The sequence below is a fragment of the Amia ocellicauda genome, chromosome 17, assembly GCF_036373705.1.
Source record: "Amia ocellicauda isolate fAmiCal2 chromosome 17, fAmiCal2.hap1, whole genome shotgun sequence".
NCBI lineage: Eukaryota > Metazoa > Chordata > Actinopteri > Amiiformes > Amiidae > Amia > Amia ocellicauda.
This window is the reverse complement of record NC_089866.1, coordinates 20,411,613-20,430,938: the sequence shown is the minus strand read 5'-3', so window position 1 is coordinate 20,430,938 and position 19,326 is coordinate 20,411,613. Positions and strand designations below refer to the sequence as shown.

General features: G+C 41.1%; 2 protein-coding genes across 7 annotated transcripts in view; both read left to right on the top strand.

Annotated features, from left to right (window-relative positions):
* Nucleotides 1–9,053, top strand: part of clip1a (CAP-GLY domain containing linker protein 1a) — a 68,692-nt gene extending 59,639 nt beyond the window's left edge. For all 6 annotated transcript variants that reach the window (XM_066689957.1, XM_066689953.1, XM_066689954.1 and 3 more), the window contains 5 exons: nt 404–521; nt 873–1,029; nt 1,430–1,482; nt 4,639–4,766; nt 7,753–9,053. In XM_066689957.1, the coding sequence (XP_066546054.1) occupies nt 404–521; nt 873–1,029; nt 1,430–1,482; nt 4,639–4,766; nt 7,753–7,981 (685 nt within the window). In that variant the 3' untranslated portion in view covers nt 7,982–9,053. The remainder of the gene's footprint in view (nt 1–403; nt 522–872; nt 1,030–1,429; nt 1,483–4,638; nt 4,767–7,752) is intronic.
* Nucleotides 9,054–11,965: 2,912 nt separating this feature from the next.
* Nucleotides 11,966–18,586, top strand: vps33a (VPS33A core subunit of CORVET and HOPS complexes). Its single transcript, XM_066689573.1, has 13 exons — nt 11,966–12,112; nt 12,530–12,595; nt 12,773–12,900; nt 13,436–13,622; nt 14,162–14,278; nt 14,528–14,702; nt 14,806–14,999; nt 15,749–15,875; nt 16,134–16,201; nt 16,395–16,532; nt 16,719–16,856; nt 17,256–17,424; nt 17,966–18,586. The coding sequence occupies exons 1-13, from the start codon at nt 11,984–11,986 to the stop codon at nt 18,157–18,159; spliced, it is 1,830 nt and encodes a 609-aa protein (XP_066545670.1). The 5' UTR covers nt 11,966–11,983; the 3' UTR covers nt 18,160–18,586.
* The last annotated feature ends 740 nt before the right edge of the window (nt 18,587–19,326 follow it).

Sequence of the window (19,326 nt, the reverse complement as noted above, 5' to 3'; positions counted from 1 at the left end):
TAGAGACGCACAGTCCATGATAACCGATGATAAACTGCTATGGGCCTACTAACATCCTGCTCCTACATGGAACAAATCTGTAGTAACATGGTGTCCCACTGTTCCATAGGGCTACCTTTTCATTGCTGGCTATTCCTAAATTTCCTTTGTGTACATTCAAAAACCAGTTCAAAAGGCGACATTTTGTACACATATGAAACTCATCCCCTTTGCATACAGAAGTCTATCTTGTCCTAGTCTACCTTCCTTCTCTGTAGAGATTAAGAACAGGCACATGTTTAAAGCTCACACTCCTCACAAATTCTCCCAGAAGCCAGAGAGATGTTGCTTACAAAAACACTGTGCAGTAGTGCGGTGTGTCCTTCCTGCTGATCATTTTCTGAGGCAATTTGTTTCTCTGCAGAGAGTCTTTATTAAAGAAAGGATCCAATGAAGAGAAAACTTCCTTACAGAAATCCATCCAAAAAACGAGTGCCTTGATCTCTGAGAAAGACAAAGAGCTGGAGACGCTCCGCAATGAGGCGAGTCCTTCATTTATTATTCTTTACAGGAACCTTATTAACAAGGGAGATTATGAATATGGTAATCTATTTATTTGGCTGATGTCTTTCTCCTAGGTAACTCGCATAAAATAAATTTATAAATTGTTTAATCTGTTTTTTCATGAACAGGAGATTTTCACTTCACTCTTAGAAAGTGAAAGTCAAATTAACTCTTTACAAATCTATGTAAATTCAATAAAATGAAGACCTTGAATTTTATTGAAACCTCTAACCAGAATGTATTTAATTCAGCCAAAAATGCATGTGCCCACCTTGAAATGGAAATGCACATTTAAATATTTTGCTTGGGTTGTCTGTGTGTGTGTGCAGATCGCAGTGCTGAGGGGGGAGAACGCCATGGCTAAGACCTTGCAGTCTGCAGTGAAGACCTTGGAGAGTGACAAGACACGTCTACAGGAGAGGGTCCAGACTCTAGAGAAGAAACTGTCTGACAGCCACGGCCGGACAGACAGCAGTGGCTCCTCGGGTAATGTGTGCTAGGATCTGAGGATCAACATCTTGTTTTTTGTCATTTTGATAGGTTTTTTGTCTCTCATGCAATGCTGGAATGAACTACAGATTAAGGCCCCAAATGTTTGGATGCCGTGTATTTTTGCACCTCAAGATTTTGGATGTTTTCTCTGATTAATTAACTCCATGCAAATTCTCTAGCCATTATATAAAACTAGCAGAATTCAATCTCCCAAAAAAGGCCACCGGGAACAGTAATTAAAGTGTATTTGCATTTTTACTGAGTGATTTAAATCTAGCATTGACTGATCTGACATCTGAAATTGCTGTAACGTGCGTGGCAGTCTGAAAAGGATCCATATGTTTGAGAGTGTGGGGAAGGGATTTCTCATGGCTGTTTTCACTGTGTTTTTCAGGTGACGTGGCTCTTGAGCAGCTCAGAGAGGAGAAGGAGTCTGCAGTGAATCAGGTAAGACTGGAAACCCCAGGCAACCGGTGAAACACTTCCGTACGGTCTTTATTATTCCAGTGCCAAAGCCCAATGTCTGTCTGTGCAGGAACCATAGGCTGTAATATGAAAATTCAGACACTGTGAAAACAATAGTATTATTTTATTTTTTTAAACAGAGCTTCAGATAACTATCCTCTAGTGTGTGTGTGTGCGTGTGTGTGTGTGTATGTGTATATATGTATGTATGCATGTATGTGATGTATACATACATATACATATATATACATATACATGTGTGTATGTAGTGACAGAGTGGGAAATGTGTCTAAGGATCTGGGTTGCAAGTCGTAGGCCAGGGAGAGATGAAAGGGGCTGTAAGCCTCTCGATCAAAACAATCAGGCGTAGGTCCAGCGCCACCCAGTCGGTCATCGCCCGAGACCTCCAGGAGGGGGAGCAATTTGCTACCTCTGGATCTCCCCTCAGGTACCATGCCTTGCTATCTTGTCGCAATATACAGCTCTGGAAAAAATTGAGACCACTGCAATTCTTTCTTAAATCAACATCTCTACACGTATGGCAGCCATTCCATTCCAGTGTCTGTTGAATTCTGACACAGGCACTCCTCATTCTACTGAATGAGGTACTGATTAGGTAATCACCTGAACCAAATCTTATTTAATGAGGAAAAGTATTAAAACCACTGCTGTGGTCATCACTATCCTCTTGCAATAGGACCAGCTGGATGGCAAAAACAGTACTAGTAGTAACTCTAAAGTAATTGGAATAAAAAAATAACTATGACCAATGCCAAAAGAGTTGAAAAGGAAAGTTTTGAGTGAGGAAAAGAAGGGTTCGATTCTGGCTTTGCTGGCAGAGGGATACAGTGAGCGTCAGGTTGCTTCCATCCTTAAAATTTCAAAGACTGCGGTTCATAACAACAAGGTCAAGCAGCAGACATTGGGGACAACAAAGCTACAGACTGGCAGAGGGCAAAAACAACTCTTCACTGACCGGATGACCGCCAACTCATTTGAATGTCACTCAACAACCATAGGATGACATCAGATGACCTACAAAAAGAATGGCAGACGGCAGCTGGGGTGAAGCGCACGGCGAGGACTGGATCATCTTCTCTGAGTCCAATTTTCAGCTTTGCCCAACACCTGGTCGTCTAATGGTTAGACGGAGACCTGGAGAGGCCTACAAGCCACAGTGTCTCGCACCCACTGTGAAATGTGGTGGAGGTCTGGGGGTGCTTCAGCAAGGTTGGAATCGGGCAGATTTGTCTTTGTGAAGGACGCATGAATCAAGCCACATACAAGGTTGTCCTGGAAGAAAACTTGCTACCTTCTGCTCTGACAATGTTCCCCAACTCTGAGGATTGTTTTTTCAGCAGGACAATGCTCCATGCCACACAGCCAGATCAATCAAGGTGTGGATGGAGGACCACCAGATCAAGACCCTGTCATGGCCAGCCCAATCTCCAGACCTGAACCCCATTGAAAACCTCTGGAATGTGATCAAGAGGAAGATGGATGTCACAAGCCATCAAAGCTTGAATTTCTGCACCACGAGTGGCATAAAGTTACCCAACATCAATGTGAAAGACTGGTGGAGAGCATGCCACGACGCATGAAAGCTGTGATTGAAAATCAGGGTTATTCCACCAAATATTGATTTGCTGAACTCTTCCTAAGTTATAACCTTAGTATTGTGTTTAAAAAATAATAACTTATTTTCTTTGCATTATTCAAGGTCTGACAACTTTGCATCTTTTTTGTAATTTTTACCAGTTGTCAATTTCTGCAAATAAATGCTCTAAATGACAATATTTTTATTTGGAATTTGGGAGAAATGTCAGTAGTTTATAAAATTAAAACAAAAATGTTAATTTTTATTCATAGTAAAACCAGAGAAACTGATACTTTTGCAGTGGTCTCTAAGTTTTTCCAGAGCTGTATACGCAAGCTTTCTGTTTTCAGATACAGAATTACTGTGTTTTGATCACCTGTCTTTTTTTCCCCATTTCATGAATATGTGTTAAATGTAGAACCGAACGCTCCCATGGTCTCCCATGCTGACCCACGGGTCGTTCGTGTCGGCTCAAAGCCCAGTTTAAAAGTACAGCATGTATTCGTCGTCAGTATCCCTTCTGAATTTTAACTGCTGTTTTGTTTCCTCCTTCTCCCCTATCCCTGATGTTGGCAATCCTTCCCTACAATCAGGACATGGTTTGTTACTGTCTCTCATCTTGTCTGTTACAGCATGCCGATTTTTTTTTATTTTTTTATTATTTTTTTTTATTTCCTCAACTTCTGGTTTCCTACCAAATAAGAATCTCTCCTCTCCAGTCTCACTGCTGCAGATCCACACATGAATGGTTATTCTGCTTTTCATGCTTGGATGTCTTGTCTAGCGAATGCTGGATGTTTCCCTACTTCTGATTGCAGTCTGTCTTCTGTGTAGAAAGCCTCTGAGCAACCCTCCCTCGCACCTCGTTGACCAGCAATCGCAAAACTGTTTTACTGCGTTTCTAAGATGCAAAATAGGGTAATTCTAATACAGACCTTAATGGATAAAACAAACAAAAAAACAGTATGAGCGTCCCCTGCTAGATTTGTTCAACAAGACAAAGCAGAAACCAGATGGCGCACCACATTACCAGAAATTCTAACCATGTCAGAACTGCACGCCTACAAACAGATTCTTAGTTGGTATTTAATCCGATTTGGTTTGTGTACTGTTACTCTCCTGTTCACCTTCGGGTGTCAAGGTGCAGGGTGCCGTAGCCCATTTGTCTTCACTGCTGGGTTTGGGTTTTTGATTTTCGTGTCAGTGGTTCATTATACTCACTAAGGGTCATGAAGATGGAGCTTGTGTTGAGGAGGTGTAGATAGGAAGTGGGGTGGGGGGGGGTTAAAGACTGTTAAACATGCGGTTGAGAATATACTACTAACAAAAGATGTGTGTGTTTGCTAACACTGGTCTGTTTGATATACTGACACAGATTGCGGTCCCCTGTAATTATTTGTACCCAAAGTGTCACTTTGCACATAGAAGTAATTTAATACAAACGATTGTATATTAATACATTCAGATTTCTACACAGCTTTCATTAGTGGCCATTACCTCTGAGTAATGTTGTTTTTCCTCCCTCTTCTCATTTGGTTCAGCTTGATTTCCTCAATTCGGTGATCGTCGATCTGCAGAGGAAGAACGAAGAGCTGAAGACCAAACTGGAGAAGATGGCGGAGGCAGCGCTCAATGGGAATAACGCCAGTGAGCTGGACAACTATGACGGGTGAGCAATCGCAGCTTTCCCTGTGGTCCGAGAGAGAGAGACCCTCTGAGAAAGGAGACTATTTTCTCTGGGTTCAAATTCACCCATGGCCATATGCATGGTTTAAAAAATACCAAGGTCCAAAAACTAAGTTTGCTAGCGGGGTTGGGAGGCGAAGAATATTGATTTTTTTCCCTGATTGACGTGCATTTTAAGACGTTGGATAATAGCTTTAAAACCATGTCAGTGTGCAGTAGCACGCTGCCTGTCCCTTTGTGACTCCTCACTTGTGTCTCCTGCCAAAGTGTAGTAAAAATAATTTACCCAATAATTTGAACCTATAGGCGTCACTGTAATTACCAAAGAACACATTTCTCTGTGGTAATTAGCCGACATTGTTTGAATGAGATCAGGTCAGTTTTTGTTTGTGTTTAACAGCACAGTAACATAATGCTAATCATATTTTGGGCACAGTGGGTAGTACCTGCTCTTCCTCTCATCTCCATCATCTTCTTTTTCTTTCTCATCTCGTTGTTCCCTGTTGCTTCCCTTCCCAAAGCTGAGCTTTAATTGATAGTCTTTTCATTTTCATCTGTGTCAGTAAAGAAAGTGAACACAGGGTAAATTGATATTTATTTGCAAATGTTACTGGCCTCGGCTAGGATAATCTTGCAATGAAAATAAAAATTATATAGTAGTACCTCATCATTTTAACATGCATTTCAACCCTACACAAACTGATATGAAAGAAAAGCATATCATAATATCAGTCCGTCATTGGATGGATGGAATTAATGTTAAAGCTAATAGACGGCCACTGTTTAATGAAGCGTGACTGCGCACTGGAGCTATTTGTCAGGTGATGTGTGACTGGGTGGGGATGAATCATGGCAATGAACTACAAAAAGACGACTAGTAAACTTCTCTAGTTACCTCATAACGCTTGGGCGGATTAAGGTGCTGCCCTGCCCGGTGTGTTGACACAGTCGATAATCATATAGAGAAATCTCTGGCTCTGAGTCCAGCACAATGGAGCGCAAAGCCCGCCCCCCACCCATTTCATTGGTCAACTCAAGCAAGCAGTCACTTGAGAAGGTCGGTTATATTTGCGTTGTACAATCTTTGCGGCACCCAAGAGTTATTATTAGGCAATTATTTTATGACTTTTAATATACACCTCGAAAAAAAAAAAAATACTGAGGTCCGGACCTCGGTGTCCTCAATGGTGGATACAGCCATGAATCCACCATTGGCTTTACACTTCCAAAGACCCTCCCCTTCCCTGTTAAATATCTGTACATTAAACAAATGTGTATTTTCATATTGAATTGGGACTGAAGGAAATCATTAACCCATTGACCTGAAATGAAACGGAATTCAGTGACCTAAATCCACTTGCAATATATACATTTTGTTTACAGAGGGCTGAAACGGAGCCACATTGTGAAATTGTGTGGGTTGACCTCATAAAATATTGGCATCCTGCTAGAATAAACAAGTGGAACAATAAGTAACCAGTAAAGACGTACATATCTACGCTAGCATCTCCTTTAATCCTGCATATGACACTGGACACTGTTTGCTGGATGTGACTCACAAAAGAGTTCCCCAAAACTTAAACTTTAGATCAAAGGAAGTAGGACATGACCAGTTTCAGAGTCTTTTGATTTGGTTATTCAGTAACTCTACTGAAATTAAATGGGTTAATCCTGTACTCAAGATGCTAGGACAGGGTCACATCAAATCTGGCTACAGTGGCTTAGTTTTAAGTGCTGGTAATTAAGTCATGTGGTTACGGTTATGATTTTAAATATAGTTTTGGTTTGTTTGAATGCCAATTGAACCACTTCAGCACCATGATGTAGGCACATGCGTCAAATGAAAACCCTCGCGTAGTACCTTGCCATACCTGCGTACATCAAGATTCATATTGTGTTTGCGGCTTCTCAGGCTAGCGTTTCGGGTTTTGTTCACAAAGGCAGTGCTGATACTGTGGAATGTGTATTGAAAGCTGGGGAGGGTGATCGTGTGGCATATTTATACAATCGCATGTCATTTAGATCTTCCAATGTACCTGTGCGCGCCTAGAAGTCTTATGTCTATTGCGGCAATCCATTCACCTTTTACAAGTATATAAATAGTTTTTATATTATTGTTGCTAGTATTGTTAGTTGTAGTTTATGTAGCTATACAGTGCTGTGCTGACATACATTCAGAAAACAGTGCTGAATACAAGGCAATGAAGCCCTATAGTGAATTTGTAGCACAGTCTTTCAAGCTTGTTGTATTGAATATTTCAATAAATGGCACAGAGCAAGCCGGTGACAGCACAGGTTTTGATTTTGAGTTTTAGTTCATATTTACTGTTCATTGTTTATTATAGCTTTTCAGTGTTATTGTATTTGCGATTTGTGTTTATTATTTTCATGAGTTTGTGTACTAAGTATTATTTTTATTTGCGATTGTGTGTTGTTTTTATTATTACAAAAGTCCAATATTTATTCTAAAGAATAATATTGTAAACTAAAATTATTTATATTGCATTTGCATTGTTTTCTTTTGTTCAAACAAAAACAAAAAATCTTATCTCTTTATTGAACATGAATATGTAGTACATGGGATCACCTCAACGGTTAATGAAAAACAAACACAAATTGGTAAATGTTTTGTATTTCAGTCATCATATATTTACATTTTAAAGCAATTTCAGATGTTAAAACATTATAATTATTTTCAAAATCTGGTACCTTGAGAAGGGATTTAATTTTTTAATCTGGAGTTGAAGTGGTTAAACCAAAACTCATGTCCACCGCAGTAATTATTATTCTGAATCCAGCCATGCCACTTTAAAGTCCTGAGACTCCATCTACTCTCGTGGCTTTTTGTCAGCATGTAAGCAGTCTAATGAGCCTGATGCTTTCTCCTTGTTTGGGACCTACAAAATTTGCTGCATCCGTCATCCATTTTACCAGTGGTTATTGTTTCGTTTCATATGTTTTGTTTACAGTTTCAATGAAGGCATGTCCAAGAAGAAGCCAGCCCCTCGGCTGTTCTGCGACATCTGTGACTGCTTTGACCTCCACGACACTGAGGACTGCCCCACCCAGGCCCAGGTGCCCGACTCCCCACCACACACCACCTACCATGGCAGCCGGGGGGACGAGCGGCCCTACTGCAACATCTGTGAGGTGTTCGGACACTGGACCAACAGCTGCAACGATGACGAGACCTTCTAAAGTCCTCTCACCCGGCAAGACTCCCGACAAGCACTGGAGTGTGCAGAGCTGTTCCGTCTCTTGTTTTTGCATTGTTTTTGTTATGCTTTGAACCCAAGCCCCCCACATGGGCAGACTGGTACAATTTGCCAAATAGTCACAGACAAATCCCAAGATTTTATTTAATTGTATGACCATATTTGTAAGAGTGGTCCATAAAAATAAAAAAATTCCTTGCAAAATGTAAAACAAGAAGGGGGGGGGGAATAAAAACTGAAAAATTCCCTTTACCAATTATAATTATTTTTATTTCTATTACAAGGGAGGTGGGTTGCTTGTTTTTATTTACAGAAGCTAATACTCTCTTTCTCCTGAATCCAAATGTTTATTGGGAAATACACATCAGTACCTATAGGAGTAGGGTATTGTGGGTAATTGTGTGGAATTGTCATGTTGTGTTTGACATGCATGTTGCTTCAGTGTCTGTGTGAGTTCCAACAGTGACTCGAATGACTGAGTACAGAACTGCAGGGGAAATCAAACCAGGCCGGTAAAGCCAGGATCGAATAATATCCTATTGCACTGCACACTTTATACTACTGCTCTTCTCCCCTTTTTAAGTACTTGTCTCCTTTTAATTGCCTTTATATAAATATGTTTAAATTATCGAGGCATTTTTAAAGTTTCACCTCAAGAAATGGTAATCCTGTCAAATGATTTTATGTATCGCTTTTTTTTTTTTTTCCCTTTTCCTTTTTTTTTTTTTTAAATTTAGCATCTGTATAAAAAAAGAAACCTAATACCATGGACATGGATCATATTGTATCTTCCATTATAACTGTAAAATATATGTGGAAAGGAAACTAGACCTATATATCTGTAAATACCTGCTGTATTTTTCTGAAACTGTACTCAACGTGACACATGGATATGAAGAATATTTTTTTTTCCCTTGTTATTAAGTTTGGGTTCTGTATTGAATGTATAGTAATATGACTGTTGCAGGGAGAAAGGCACATGTAAAGACAGTATTAATCCAGGCACAGTGTGGACTGTATCTACTTTAATAAATGGTTATTATAATCTTTAACAACTGCTGGAGTTAGTCATGGTTTACTAGAATTTAAAATGGATACTCTTCACTCAATTATTTCAATATTTCTCTCTCCTCATCTAGTTTCCACTTGCTTTGATCTATAGCTTCTCTTTTCAGTGTCATCTCTGCAAAGTTTTTCATATCCCATCTTTCACATCCCAGGTCTTATTTCATCTGTTGACATCAGCCTGTGTAATGATGGTTTTAAGCTTACATGTATCTCTGTTTTACTAAAGATTGTGTGACAGCATTTTAAAAGCTTCATATTCCTTCCAAAAAAAAAAAAGTACAATCTGTCTTGCCTGCTTTTGCGGTTTCAAAACTATTTTTTTATTTTGTGATTTGTGCCTGCTGACACGTTTAGGCAGGGCATGGCAGACTTCTAACCAGATGTGCCCCCTTATTGATTCCCTGGATCCCCTGACCTCAGCTGTAACATTTAAGAAACCTTGTTGGCCTGGATTTCTCTGATCCTCTTGAGAAAGATGCCTTGGGCACCCATTTGGAAATACTGCCATTAAATATTGTGGTACCAGAGAATGGAGAGGTGTCATCCTGTTTCAAGCCAACCCTGATTTTGAGTCTTCATATCTCCCTTTACAGGGATTAATACAATGATTCATAAAGCGGTTTTCAGATGGCTTTTTCCAGCCATAAGGCTCCATTAACTTTGCCTTAATCCCCTGTTATCCCAAAAGTATAACTGGGCACCACATGATAAAGCTGTTCAGTCACTTAAGGGACCCTTGAGGTTACATAGTGCCATACTGTTATTTCCTCTCAGTCTGGCATGGCTGGTCAATGCAAAACCACAGGATAAGAGTTGCTGCCCAATTAATTGGGACGAGGATTTTGATCAAGCTTTATATTTAACGTTGCCGGAGAGCTGGATACAAAAAAAAAGACTGCTGTGTGGTGAAGAGACAGCTAGTAACGGTGTTTTTAGGAATAATGGATATATAGAAATATGTGAGGAAAGAGAGATCCTCTCCACACACTGTATTTAAGAAGAAACAAAGCCAACAATAATGTATTATAGACACCACATTTTATTTGTTAGTGAATCTGTTCTTAAAGTGCTGGAAGTGCTCAAGTGGAGAAAACCAGCACTTTTGACCACTGCTATTTTCTATTTTTGATCTTGTATAGAAATAATAATCTGTGAAATGTTCTACTTTGGTTGATTTATTTTTATAGCAGAGCACTTATCTGCATTCAGGTGTCATCTACGACTGGATGTTTTGTTACATGGTGACATGCTGAAACGTTTCCAAACTGGACCAGAAAAATAGAAAATGTTCATCACATTCTGTCCTCTTCTTCTGCGTTATTAATGCTATCTATCCCCGTTGTTTCGATGTACACGTCTGCACAATTTTACCTCGGTGTTTGTTTCTGCTCCACTGGAGAATCCCTATTTGTGCATCTCATGTTTTATTCAACTGCAAGATCTTGTCGGATTCAGATGAGAATACAGAAATAGCTTGATGAATTTTTGATGAAGGCTATTCGGTGCTTATGAAACCAAATAAAACTAAACAAATACAAATTACTTTGAAATTACAAAAACAAAAAATACACACCGTATCACTTAATATGCAACTTTAAACCTTTAGTTTGGCTATGTACTATAAATAAAACCTACTCCCATTTTTTTCTGTGCAGAATCAGAAACTATGGATGATTAAAGTAAATCTACTTACAGGCTTAGTTTTTTTTGTATTATTATTTCAGGAGAGCAGGAACAGTAGACATCATGGTTTATCCTTTTAATACAGTCCTGGTGGGATTGTGTAATCCTTCGGGGTTTTGTCAGTGTTGACAGTGGCGTCTGCAGAGAGCTGGGGAGTCGATAGCGCTGCCTGGCCAAGACAGGCACAGACAGCTGCTGCTCTGGGGAGTAGAGGACTCCGGACATTGTGGGTTTGATCACAGTCTCGGGTACAATATCCATCAAATCTGAAAACAGGTTGGGACACATGCCTGAATCATTTGGTTCTGGAGGATGATAAAAAATAAGTCGGCAAATGAACTTTTTAAAACTGCAGTAACCCTATTTTTAACCCTATTCACAATTCTAATACATGACCAGGACATTAACTGCTAACTGTTGTATATGTCTGCCACGACAGCAAACTAAGTTGACCCAACATTGGTATAATGGTTATAATAATGACACCTGGGAATGATGACAACATGCCAACTTTGGGAAAAATGTTGGTCCACCGTCAGTTATCTACATTGGGCCAACCAAACTGCTAACTTGAGTCCAACATTGGCCCAACCTAAGATTGCTGTCTGGGTGGGCTCAGTTAGGTGTAATTAGGAACAGGTAATAAAGGTATATAAATTGAGTTGTTCAGGAGTAATATTTGTACTAGTTTAACATAATTTAGAAATAAATGTAGGGATAGATAGGCATGGTTTGGCTTTATGTTTAGGGTTACATAACCAGTCAACACTGATACATTTCTACCTGATTAACTTTAAGATGGGTTGGGAATTAGGCATAACTACATGCTTGTGCAGGGTGGAACTGGGTGAAACAGAAAATGTTCTTATATTTAAAAACATTGAGCCAAATGTTCCCTTAGGAGGATTTTAACATAACCAGCAGATTATATAATAAAATAGTAATAACAATAGTAACATTAAGTGCATACAAACGAATATATGAAAAACTAGGTGTTTAAATATGACATACATCACATGACTCTACATCTACAGATTTGTCTTTAAATTGTGAGAACAGCATAACCCTGTGGGGCAACTTAACACATCGCAAAAGCTGCTATTTGTGTAATGCATTGTCTTAACTGCTCGCTTATAGAAACGCCAGCCCAGCTCCTTCTCCTCCGGCGCGCAGCCTCAGCAGCACAGCGCCCGTGTTTCCTGTGTCACATGACCCCACGCCTGCTGCGCGTCACATGACCTCGCTGTCAGACGGGGTAAAGATGGCGGCGCACTTGTCTTACGGAAGAGTCAATCTCAACATATTGAGAGAGGCTGCGAGGAAGGAGCTGCGTGAATTCCTGGATAAATGCGCCGGGACTAAGGTAGTTCACCGGCATAGACTGCAGAATTCAAACGGCCCGCAGTGGGAGGCGTGCTGTCATTAAATACGAACTACGAGGTGTCCGGAGCCATGGGAAGACATGAGCTAGTCAACTGTAAACACGAAACATGTTTTTGAAATTGATACATTATTTGGTGCAAATATTTGGCATTCATAACACGACTGTAAAATTCCCACAGTGATTGATATTATTATATATTAATGTAAACCACCGAATTGCTGACTGTATTTTACTTAACTGTCTGTTTGTATTGTACCGAAATCTATCTTGCCTTTCAGTCAAAACCATTGCATTATTATTAGATGCCACAGTTCTTATCCAAGCTGTTCAAAGTTGTGTCCAGACTGTCAACTCTGTCCAGACGTCAGTGTGTTGTTTCTGATTCTTCCTGTTTAGGCAATTGTGTGGGATGAGTACCTTACGGGACCGTTTGGGTTAATTGCCCAGTATTCTCTTCTAAAGGTAAACTGGATTTGTGTTTCTCATTTCACACATCATTCCCATCTGTTGTCCCAATACTAAATGCCTTTTTAAGTGGTGTAGTATTCTAATCTCTGAGCATATTTCATTTTGCCATTATGCCATTTTATTCTGGTGGGACTGTGAATGTGTTTTAACGGTGTGCACCTTCCCTTTCAGGAACATGAGGTAGAGAAGATGTTCACACTCAAGCCTGGACGCCTTCCCGCTGCGGACGTGAAAAATATTATCTTCTTCGTGCGGCCCAGACTGGAACTAATGGACATCATTGCTGACAACGTGATGAGGTCCATTATCTCATTCTGGTGGAGGGCTGTAATTGAATTTACTGGAACCAAATTGTGCAGGAGACTGTTCTGGGATCAGATTCGCCCCGGCCCTCTCTGTATCTGCACAAGATCAAAGGATCTATATATAGAAAGAACAATTGAGTTATGGGCATGTGTGAAAACTAAATTTAATTAACATACTTAATTATAGAAATAGGACCCAGAGCAAAGCTTTTTCAATGTCCAAGTATTTACAGAATGATTACAAATTTAAGAAGATGCTAAAAGCTTCTAAAAAAGATTACAAATACAAATTGCATTGCCTTCTTCAGTAATAAAGATCCTTTTCCTGCCCGTATATAAATAAACAAAATATCAGATTATTTACTCCCTGAAAATAAGAAGGTCGGCCACAGTATGATTTAAAACAAAATTTGGGGAAGCCAGATGTAAGTGAAATTGGTACAGCAGGAAATTATTGGCAGGATTGATTGCTGGCCATGGGGGTTGCTAATAAAGGTCTGTGTCTGTCTGTGTGTTTCTGGTGTGGCAGTGAGGAGAAGATGCGTTCACACCGGGATTTCCACATCCTGTTCGTGCCGCGCCACAGCCTGCTGTGTGAGCAGCGCCTGAAGGAGCAGGGAGTACTGGGCTCCTTCATCAACATCGACGAATACATCCTGGATCTCATCCCCTACGACGGAGACCTGCTGTCCATGGAGTCGGAGAGCGCCTTCCGGGTACGTGCCTGACTGCTCCACTACATGAGAATAGCTGCCGACATGAGTGGCCAGACATCTTGCCCATTTGGTTGCTTCATAGAGATGTAATCTGAGAGATCCCAGTGAATGTGCTTCCACAGTGCAATTTGGTATTTCGCTACAAATGTCGGCTCCTCGACATCGCTCCTCGATTTTTTTTTCTCCCCATTTTCTGCCTAAATCCAATCGTAGCTGTTCCCTATTTGTGTTGTGTAGGATCATCAAATGGATCAACATGCTACTGGAAACCGAATGGTCAAATCAGGATGAATGACGTCCCATTGCTTGTTAAATTAATTTAGCTTTCACTAGGATTACGTTTACCCCCTTTCATAAAATAAAACTAAAATCTTGTGTAATTTAACCCTTTAGTGTTGCAACATGAGGTCCACATAAATTACACACAAGAACACTTCAATGTTATTGCAATTCCTGAAAAATTGTCCAGTCTTTATTCAGCGCTTACGAAATCATCTGCTACTTGTAGATTCTGAAAAATGACTGTTTCTGATGGACAGGAGTGTTACCTGGAGAATGACCAGACCAGCCTTTACCACACAGCAAAGGGGCTGATGACTCTGCAGGCTCTCTATGGAACCATCCCTATGATCTTTGGCAAAGGGGAGTGTGCCCGGGTGCGTCTCAACATCTCCTTCAGTCACACTGGACTGACTTGCATGCTTTATACAATAATAATACACCTGTGACAAATCTTGGGGAATCTTCCTGTGATTTTTGTTTTGTTATTCTTTTCACAGTAATGCTGTCTGGAGCAATAACATTAGTGATAGGCTTAAACAAATTAGTATAAATATAGTTTATATGTATAAATAGTTTATCCCCCTCTGCTGGTCCACTGAATGGGAGCTGCCTGTTTTATTTAGCATGTAGCCAACATGATGCTGAGGATGAAGAGGGAGTTTGCAGGCAGTCAGAACCAGATCCTGCCCGTGTTTGACACGCTGCTTCTTCTGGACCGCAACGTGGACCTGCTCACTCCATTAGCCACGCAGCTCACCTACGAGGGCCTCATAGATGAGATATACGGCATCACCAATGGTGAGCACCACTCTCTGGATAAAGAGCAAAATGCATCCATGTAAGAGCGCAGAAGAGATTTTGATTTTGAGATCCACCAGTCACTCCGCTGTTCTCTTGTCAGGCTACGTAAAGCTCCCTCCGGAGAAGTTCTCCCAGAAGAAGCAGGGCGAGGCGGGCAAGGACCTGCCCACAGAGCCCAAAAAGCTGCAGCTGAACTCCGCGGAGGAGCTGTATGCCGAGATCCGGGACAAGAACTTCAATGCAGTTGGAGCTGTGCTGAGCAAGAAGGCCAAAATCATCTCTGCTGCTTTTGAGGTGACACCCTACTCAGCTTCCCACTGCAGTGCCTGACAGCTACACACTGCTTCTATATAAATAAAATGGATGTTCTAGTGGTATAGAAATGTGGATTGTCATCAGACAACTCCCAGATCAGGCTCTACTGCTCATGTTGCTTTTTTGCAATCTATGCTATGAGAAATGTTGGCTTATATGCGATGACATTGTAGTGGTTGTGCAGTCCTGTAGTCGGGACTCGCTCTGATTAGCACACTATCACACCGCCACTCGCAGTATTGTCAGTCATCTAGCCCTTTCACTTTGACCTTCTGTTGTGGAGTAAGGAAACAGAATGGGACATGCTAATTAAAAAAGCAATATTTTTTCACAGCTGGAGAATGTGCTAATGAAAGCAAATATTGTGCTTACTGATACCCTGGACCCATATAGAAGTTGGTTAAGAAACTCATTATCAGTCCCATGCCCAGACTTGTTTTAAATAAAGCTCCTATTCCACAATGAGTTTCCATTGTTGTGAGGGTTGTGAGATCAGTACTGCATGTAGAAAATGTAAACTGATGATATCACCTGCTTTCTTTAAAGTAACTTAGTTTCTTGAGAAATCCTCAAACCTGAACTGAATCAAACCCTACAGAATAGTTTTGACTGTAAAATCAAACACAGTTGCTGTTTGCTTCCTTGTTTTTATTTTTCCCATATTTTTTAAATAATGGTTTGCTAAAGTCTTCAATGCACAGCCAGTTTCACAGTTCTTTGTTTTCCAGGAGAGACATAATGCTAAAACAGTGGGGGAAATCAAACAGTTTGTGTCACAGCTGCCACATATGCAGGCAGCCAGGAGCTCCCTAGCAAACCACACATCCATCGCTGAGCTCATCAAAGACATCACCAGTAAGAGAGACGCATCTTTATTATCATTATTATTATTTTTATTTTATTATTGCTGTGCTATTGTACAAATCTGTAAAAAGAATCCCAAAAACAAAATGAATGCTTGTAAAAATACATTTTTGTATGATCGAATTGCTAGGCTTAGTTTTGACAGTATTATAGTAAGGCTCTGTTTATTTGGTACCTATAATGTGCTTATGTTATGTATACATTTTGAATTGATTATGATTTCTGATAAATTGCGATGTTTTGTTTCAGCCTCAGAAGCATTCTTTGATAATCTGACGGTTGAACAGGAGTTCATGACCGGAGTGGATACGGATAAGGTACATCGTCCACAAGCTCAACCAGAATTGCACGTTTGACAAAGCTGTCTTGTTGCTTAAAGTTTCAGTGCAGCAGTGCTTTCTCTCATGTAATCAAGTACTGCAATCTGGTGTTTCTTGTGTTTGTCTACACAATAAATTGCAACTTGATATTAAATGATTGCTGAAGCATGGTCTGTGCCATGTTTAACAGGTGAATTCGTACATCGAGGACTGCATCGCCCAGAAGGACCCACTGATTAAGATCCTGCGTCTTGTGTGCATGCAGTCTGTCTGCAACAACGGCCTGAAGCAGAAAGTGCTGGACCACTACAAGCGCGAGATACTGCAGGTACGGGACTCCTGTCAATGGTGACGTTAAGCCACTCTCCTTCTCTTTAAAAGTTAAGGTAATTGTGGTTATACTTTCTAAGTTTGCATTCTGCTGCAGTCATGCTTGTCCTTGTCTGTAACAAGCCGTAACAATGCCACACAAATCATGGCTGTTGGAAGCGCTTTAAACAATTTTCTCCGCCAGACGTACGGCTATGAGCATCTGCTGACCCTCAATAACCTGGAGAAGACTGGGCTGCTGAAGCCACAGACCAGCACCCGAAACAACTACCCCACCATCAGGAAGACCCTCAAGCTGTGGATGGAGGATGTCAATGAGCAGGTGGGCCATGTTCCTGGGGCAGGGGATTAGGCTGAAATTTTAAATAGGGAAGCAGGAATCTTGGTATAAAGCTGTTATTTGTAAACAAGAAAACTACCATGAACTAGTTGATATGATCTGCTTTGTTCTGCTGTGGCAGTGCTATTTGCTGTCAGTGGCTGAAAATCAAAGGGTAAAATGCTTAAGCACTCAAATGTGCTGGTCAGATAAGAGGTTCAAATTCATACACTCTAGTGTTTTGTTTTTGTATGGTCAGCTCTGCACGTGCAAAAGACACAAACACACATATATATATATATATGGTAGTAAGTCTAGTTATTACTATGAATATTTATTGTAGCGGCAGTAGTGTTGATACTAGGACTTTGTAACTGGGTTTGCGGGTGTCTCCTCTTGCAGAACCCCAATGATATCTCCTATGTGTACAGTGGCTACGCCCCCCTGAGCGTGCGCCTCACACAGCTGCTGGCCCGGCCTGGCTGGCGCAGCATCGAGGAGGTGCTGAAGATGTTGCCCGGGCCCCACTTTGAGGAGAGGCAGCAGCTCCCCTCTGGGCTGCACAAAAAACGTACGTACAACAGGCAGCTGCAGCCCGGGCCCCAGGAGTAATGTGTGGTCAGTGCTGGGCCTTGCCTGCCTTTATATTCATACACAATGGAGGGTTCTTACAGCAGACTGGGCTAGTTGGGTGTTTAGTATAGAAGGGTGCTTTTCAGGTAGTAGTGGACAGAACACGGTCTTTCGCATTACAGTAGGGCACATTTTAAAAATCTCTTTGCGGTAGCAAGTTGTAATTGGAAGGGGCTTCATATGAAGTCTGTGTAGTGCAGTGACACCCTCGGGAGTCTTTCTGATTGTTGAAAGGTCAATAATTCTGTGTGCTTCGCAGTTATTTGCTGGCACTCAGAATTTATAACTAGGTCTATTCATTTGTATTATGTCTTTCACCAAGCAATTCCCTGATTGCAGAAAATAAATAATTAGATGAATGTGTCTCTGCCTGCCAGCTCCACCTATGTTCCTGAGAGGTGCAAATTGAAGTGAGTGTCTGGTAATCACGCGCTGTGCAGCTCTGACGACAGGGGGGGTTTCTGTGATCCTGCATACAGGCCAGCAGGGAGAGAACAGGACCACACTGGTGTTCTTCCTGGGGGGGGTGACCTACGCTGAGATTGCCGCCCTGAGGTTCCTCTCGCAGATGGAAGACGGAGGCACTGAATACATCATCGCCACCACCAAGCTCATCAACGGCACCAGCTGGATCAAGTCTCTGATGGACAGGCTGGAGGCGCCGCCCTTCTAGAGTGCGCTGGCCGGTAGGACTGGGCTCTTGGAATCCGGACTGGGGGACGGAGTTGGTCACACAGAGGGTGTGGAAAACTCGAAAGGGCAGCACATTTGCCAGCATGTGGGTTTGGCATAGTGCTTTGTAGCTTACATGTTCCTGCGAAATTATGTGAAGGAGGTAGCTAGTGGGAATCAAGAAAATTCTTTGTACATAAGCAGCATTTCCTGCGTCTCCTGTAATTTTGCATACTGTTATGTTTCTGGTCTCTGTTAGCTCAAGGCTGCTTGCCTGTCCTTTGTTAAGGCAAGTTCATGTTAAACTAATGCAGGTATAAAGAGTGATAAAAGCTATAACACTATTGCTCCTTTCATTTTGTCATATTTACAAAAGAATCCAGCATTTCTTCTGTCTCTTTGAATAAATAAATGTATATATAAACCTCCTGGCCTTGAACAAAATGTGCTTTAAAAACACAACAAACCTACATGGTATGTTTCACTAACCCCATTTTGCCTTCGTCATTAATAACACATTGACCAACACCACTGTACAGCAGGTTGTTAAAAGGACATACAGGCTTACCAGCCTTCAAAACTTATACTAAAACAAATGATAAAATAGCAGGTGGTACTGAAACACGGAAACGCTCCTTCAGTCAGTGCTGTACAGCTTATTGACAGGTCACAGAAAACAGCAGTACAGTCATCCTTCAGCAGCCTAGCTCTCCTGAGTAGCAATTAGCACTAACTGGCTTCCTGATCAGCAGATAATGGCCTGCTCTTGTCTGGAGGGCTTGCAGTGGATGAGGCAATGATTTGATAGCAGAGGACGCTGATTAAATTAAGTTGCCATTTTGCTTCATGTTCCTGGTGAAGGATGCCTGGGCGGGCAGTGCAGTTTGATCTTGGATGGATCGATCATCTTTCCGTCCGCTTGGCGACTGACTGTTAGTGTGTGAGGGCAGGGACAGTAATGTCCGGCCGCTGTGGGAGCCGATTTTGACTTCAGTCACTTCAGCTAAAGGATTGAAAATATTTTTTGTGTTCTCAATATATGCGTAAAAATAAATAAAATAGCATGTAAACAAATGAATTGATACACACATTTATATTAACATGCAAATAAATGTTAGTTATATATGTGTGTGGGTATATAAAATGTATATAATTTATCTGAGATATA

Coding starts and splice junctions, on each gene's coding strand:
- vps33a (XM_066689573.1), top strand. CDS start 11,984: ATGACCTCGCTGTCAGACGGGGTAAAGATGGCGGCGCACTTGTCTTAC. Junction 16,533..16,718: donor ACAAGCGCGAGATACTGCAG/GTACGGGACTCC, acceptor TTTCTCCGCCAG/ACGTACGGCTATGAGCATCT. Junction 16,857..17,255: donor TGGAGGATGTCAATGAGCAG/GTGGGCCATGTT, acceptor CTCCTCTTGCAG/AACCCCAATGATATCTCCTA.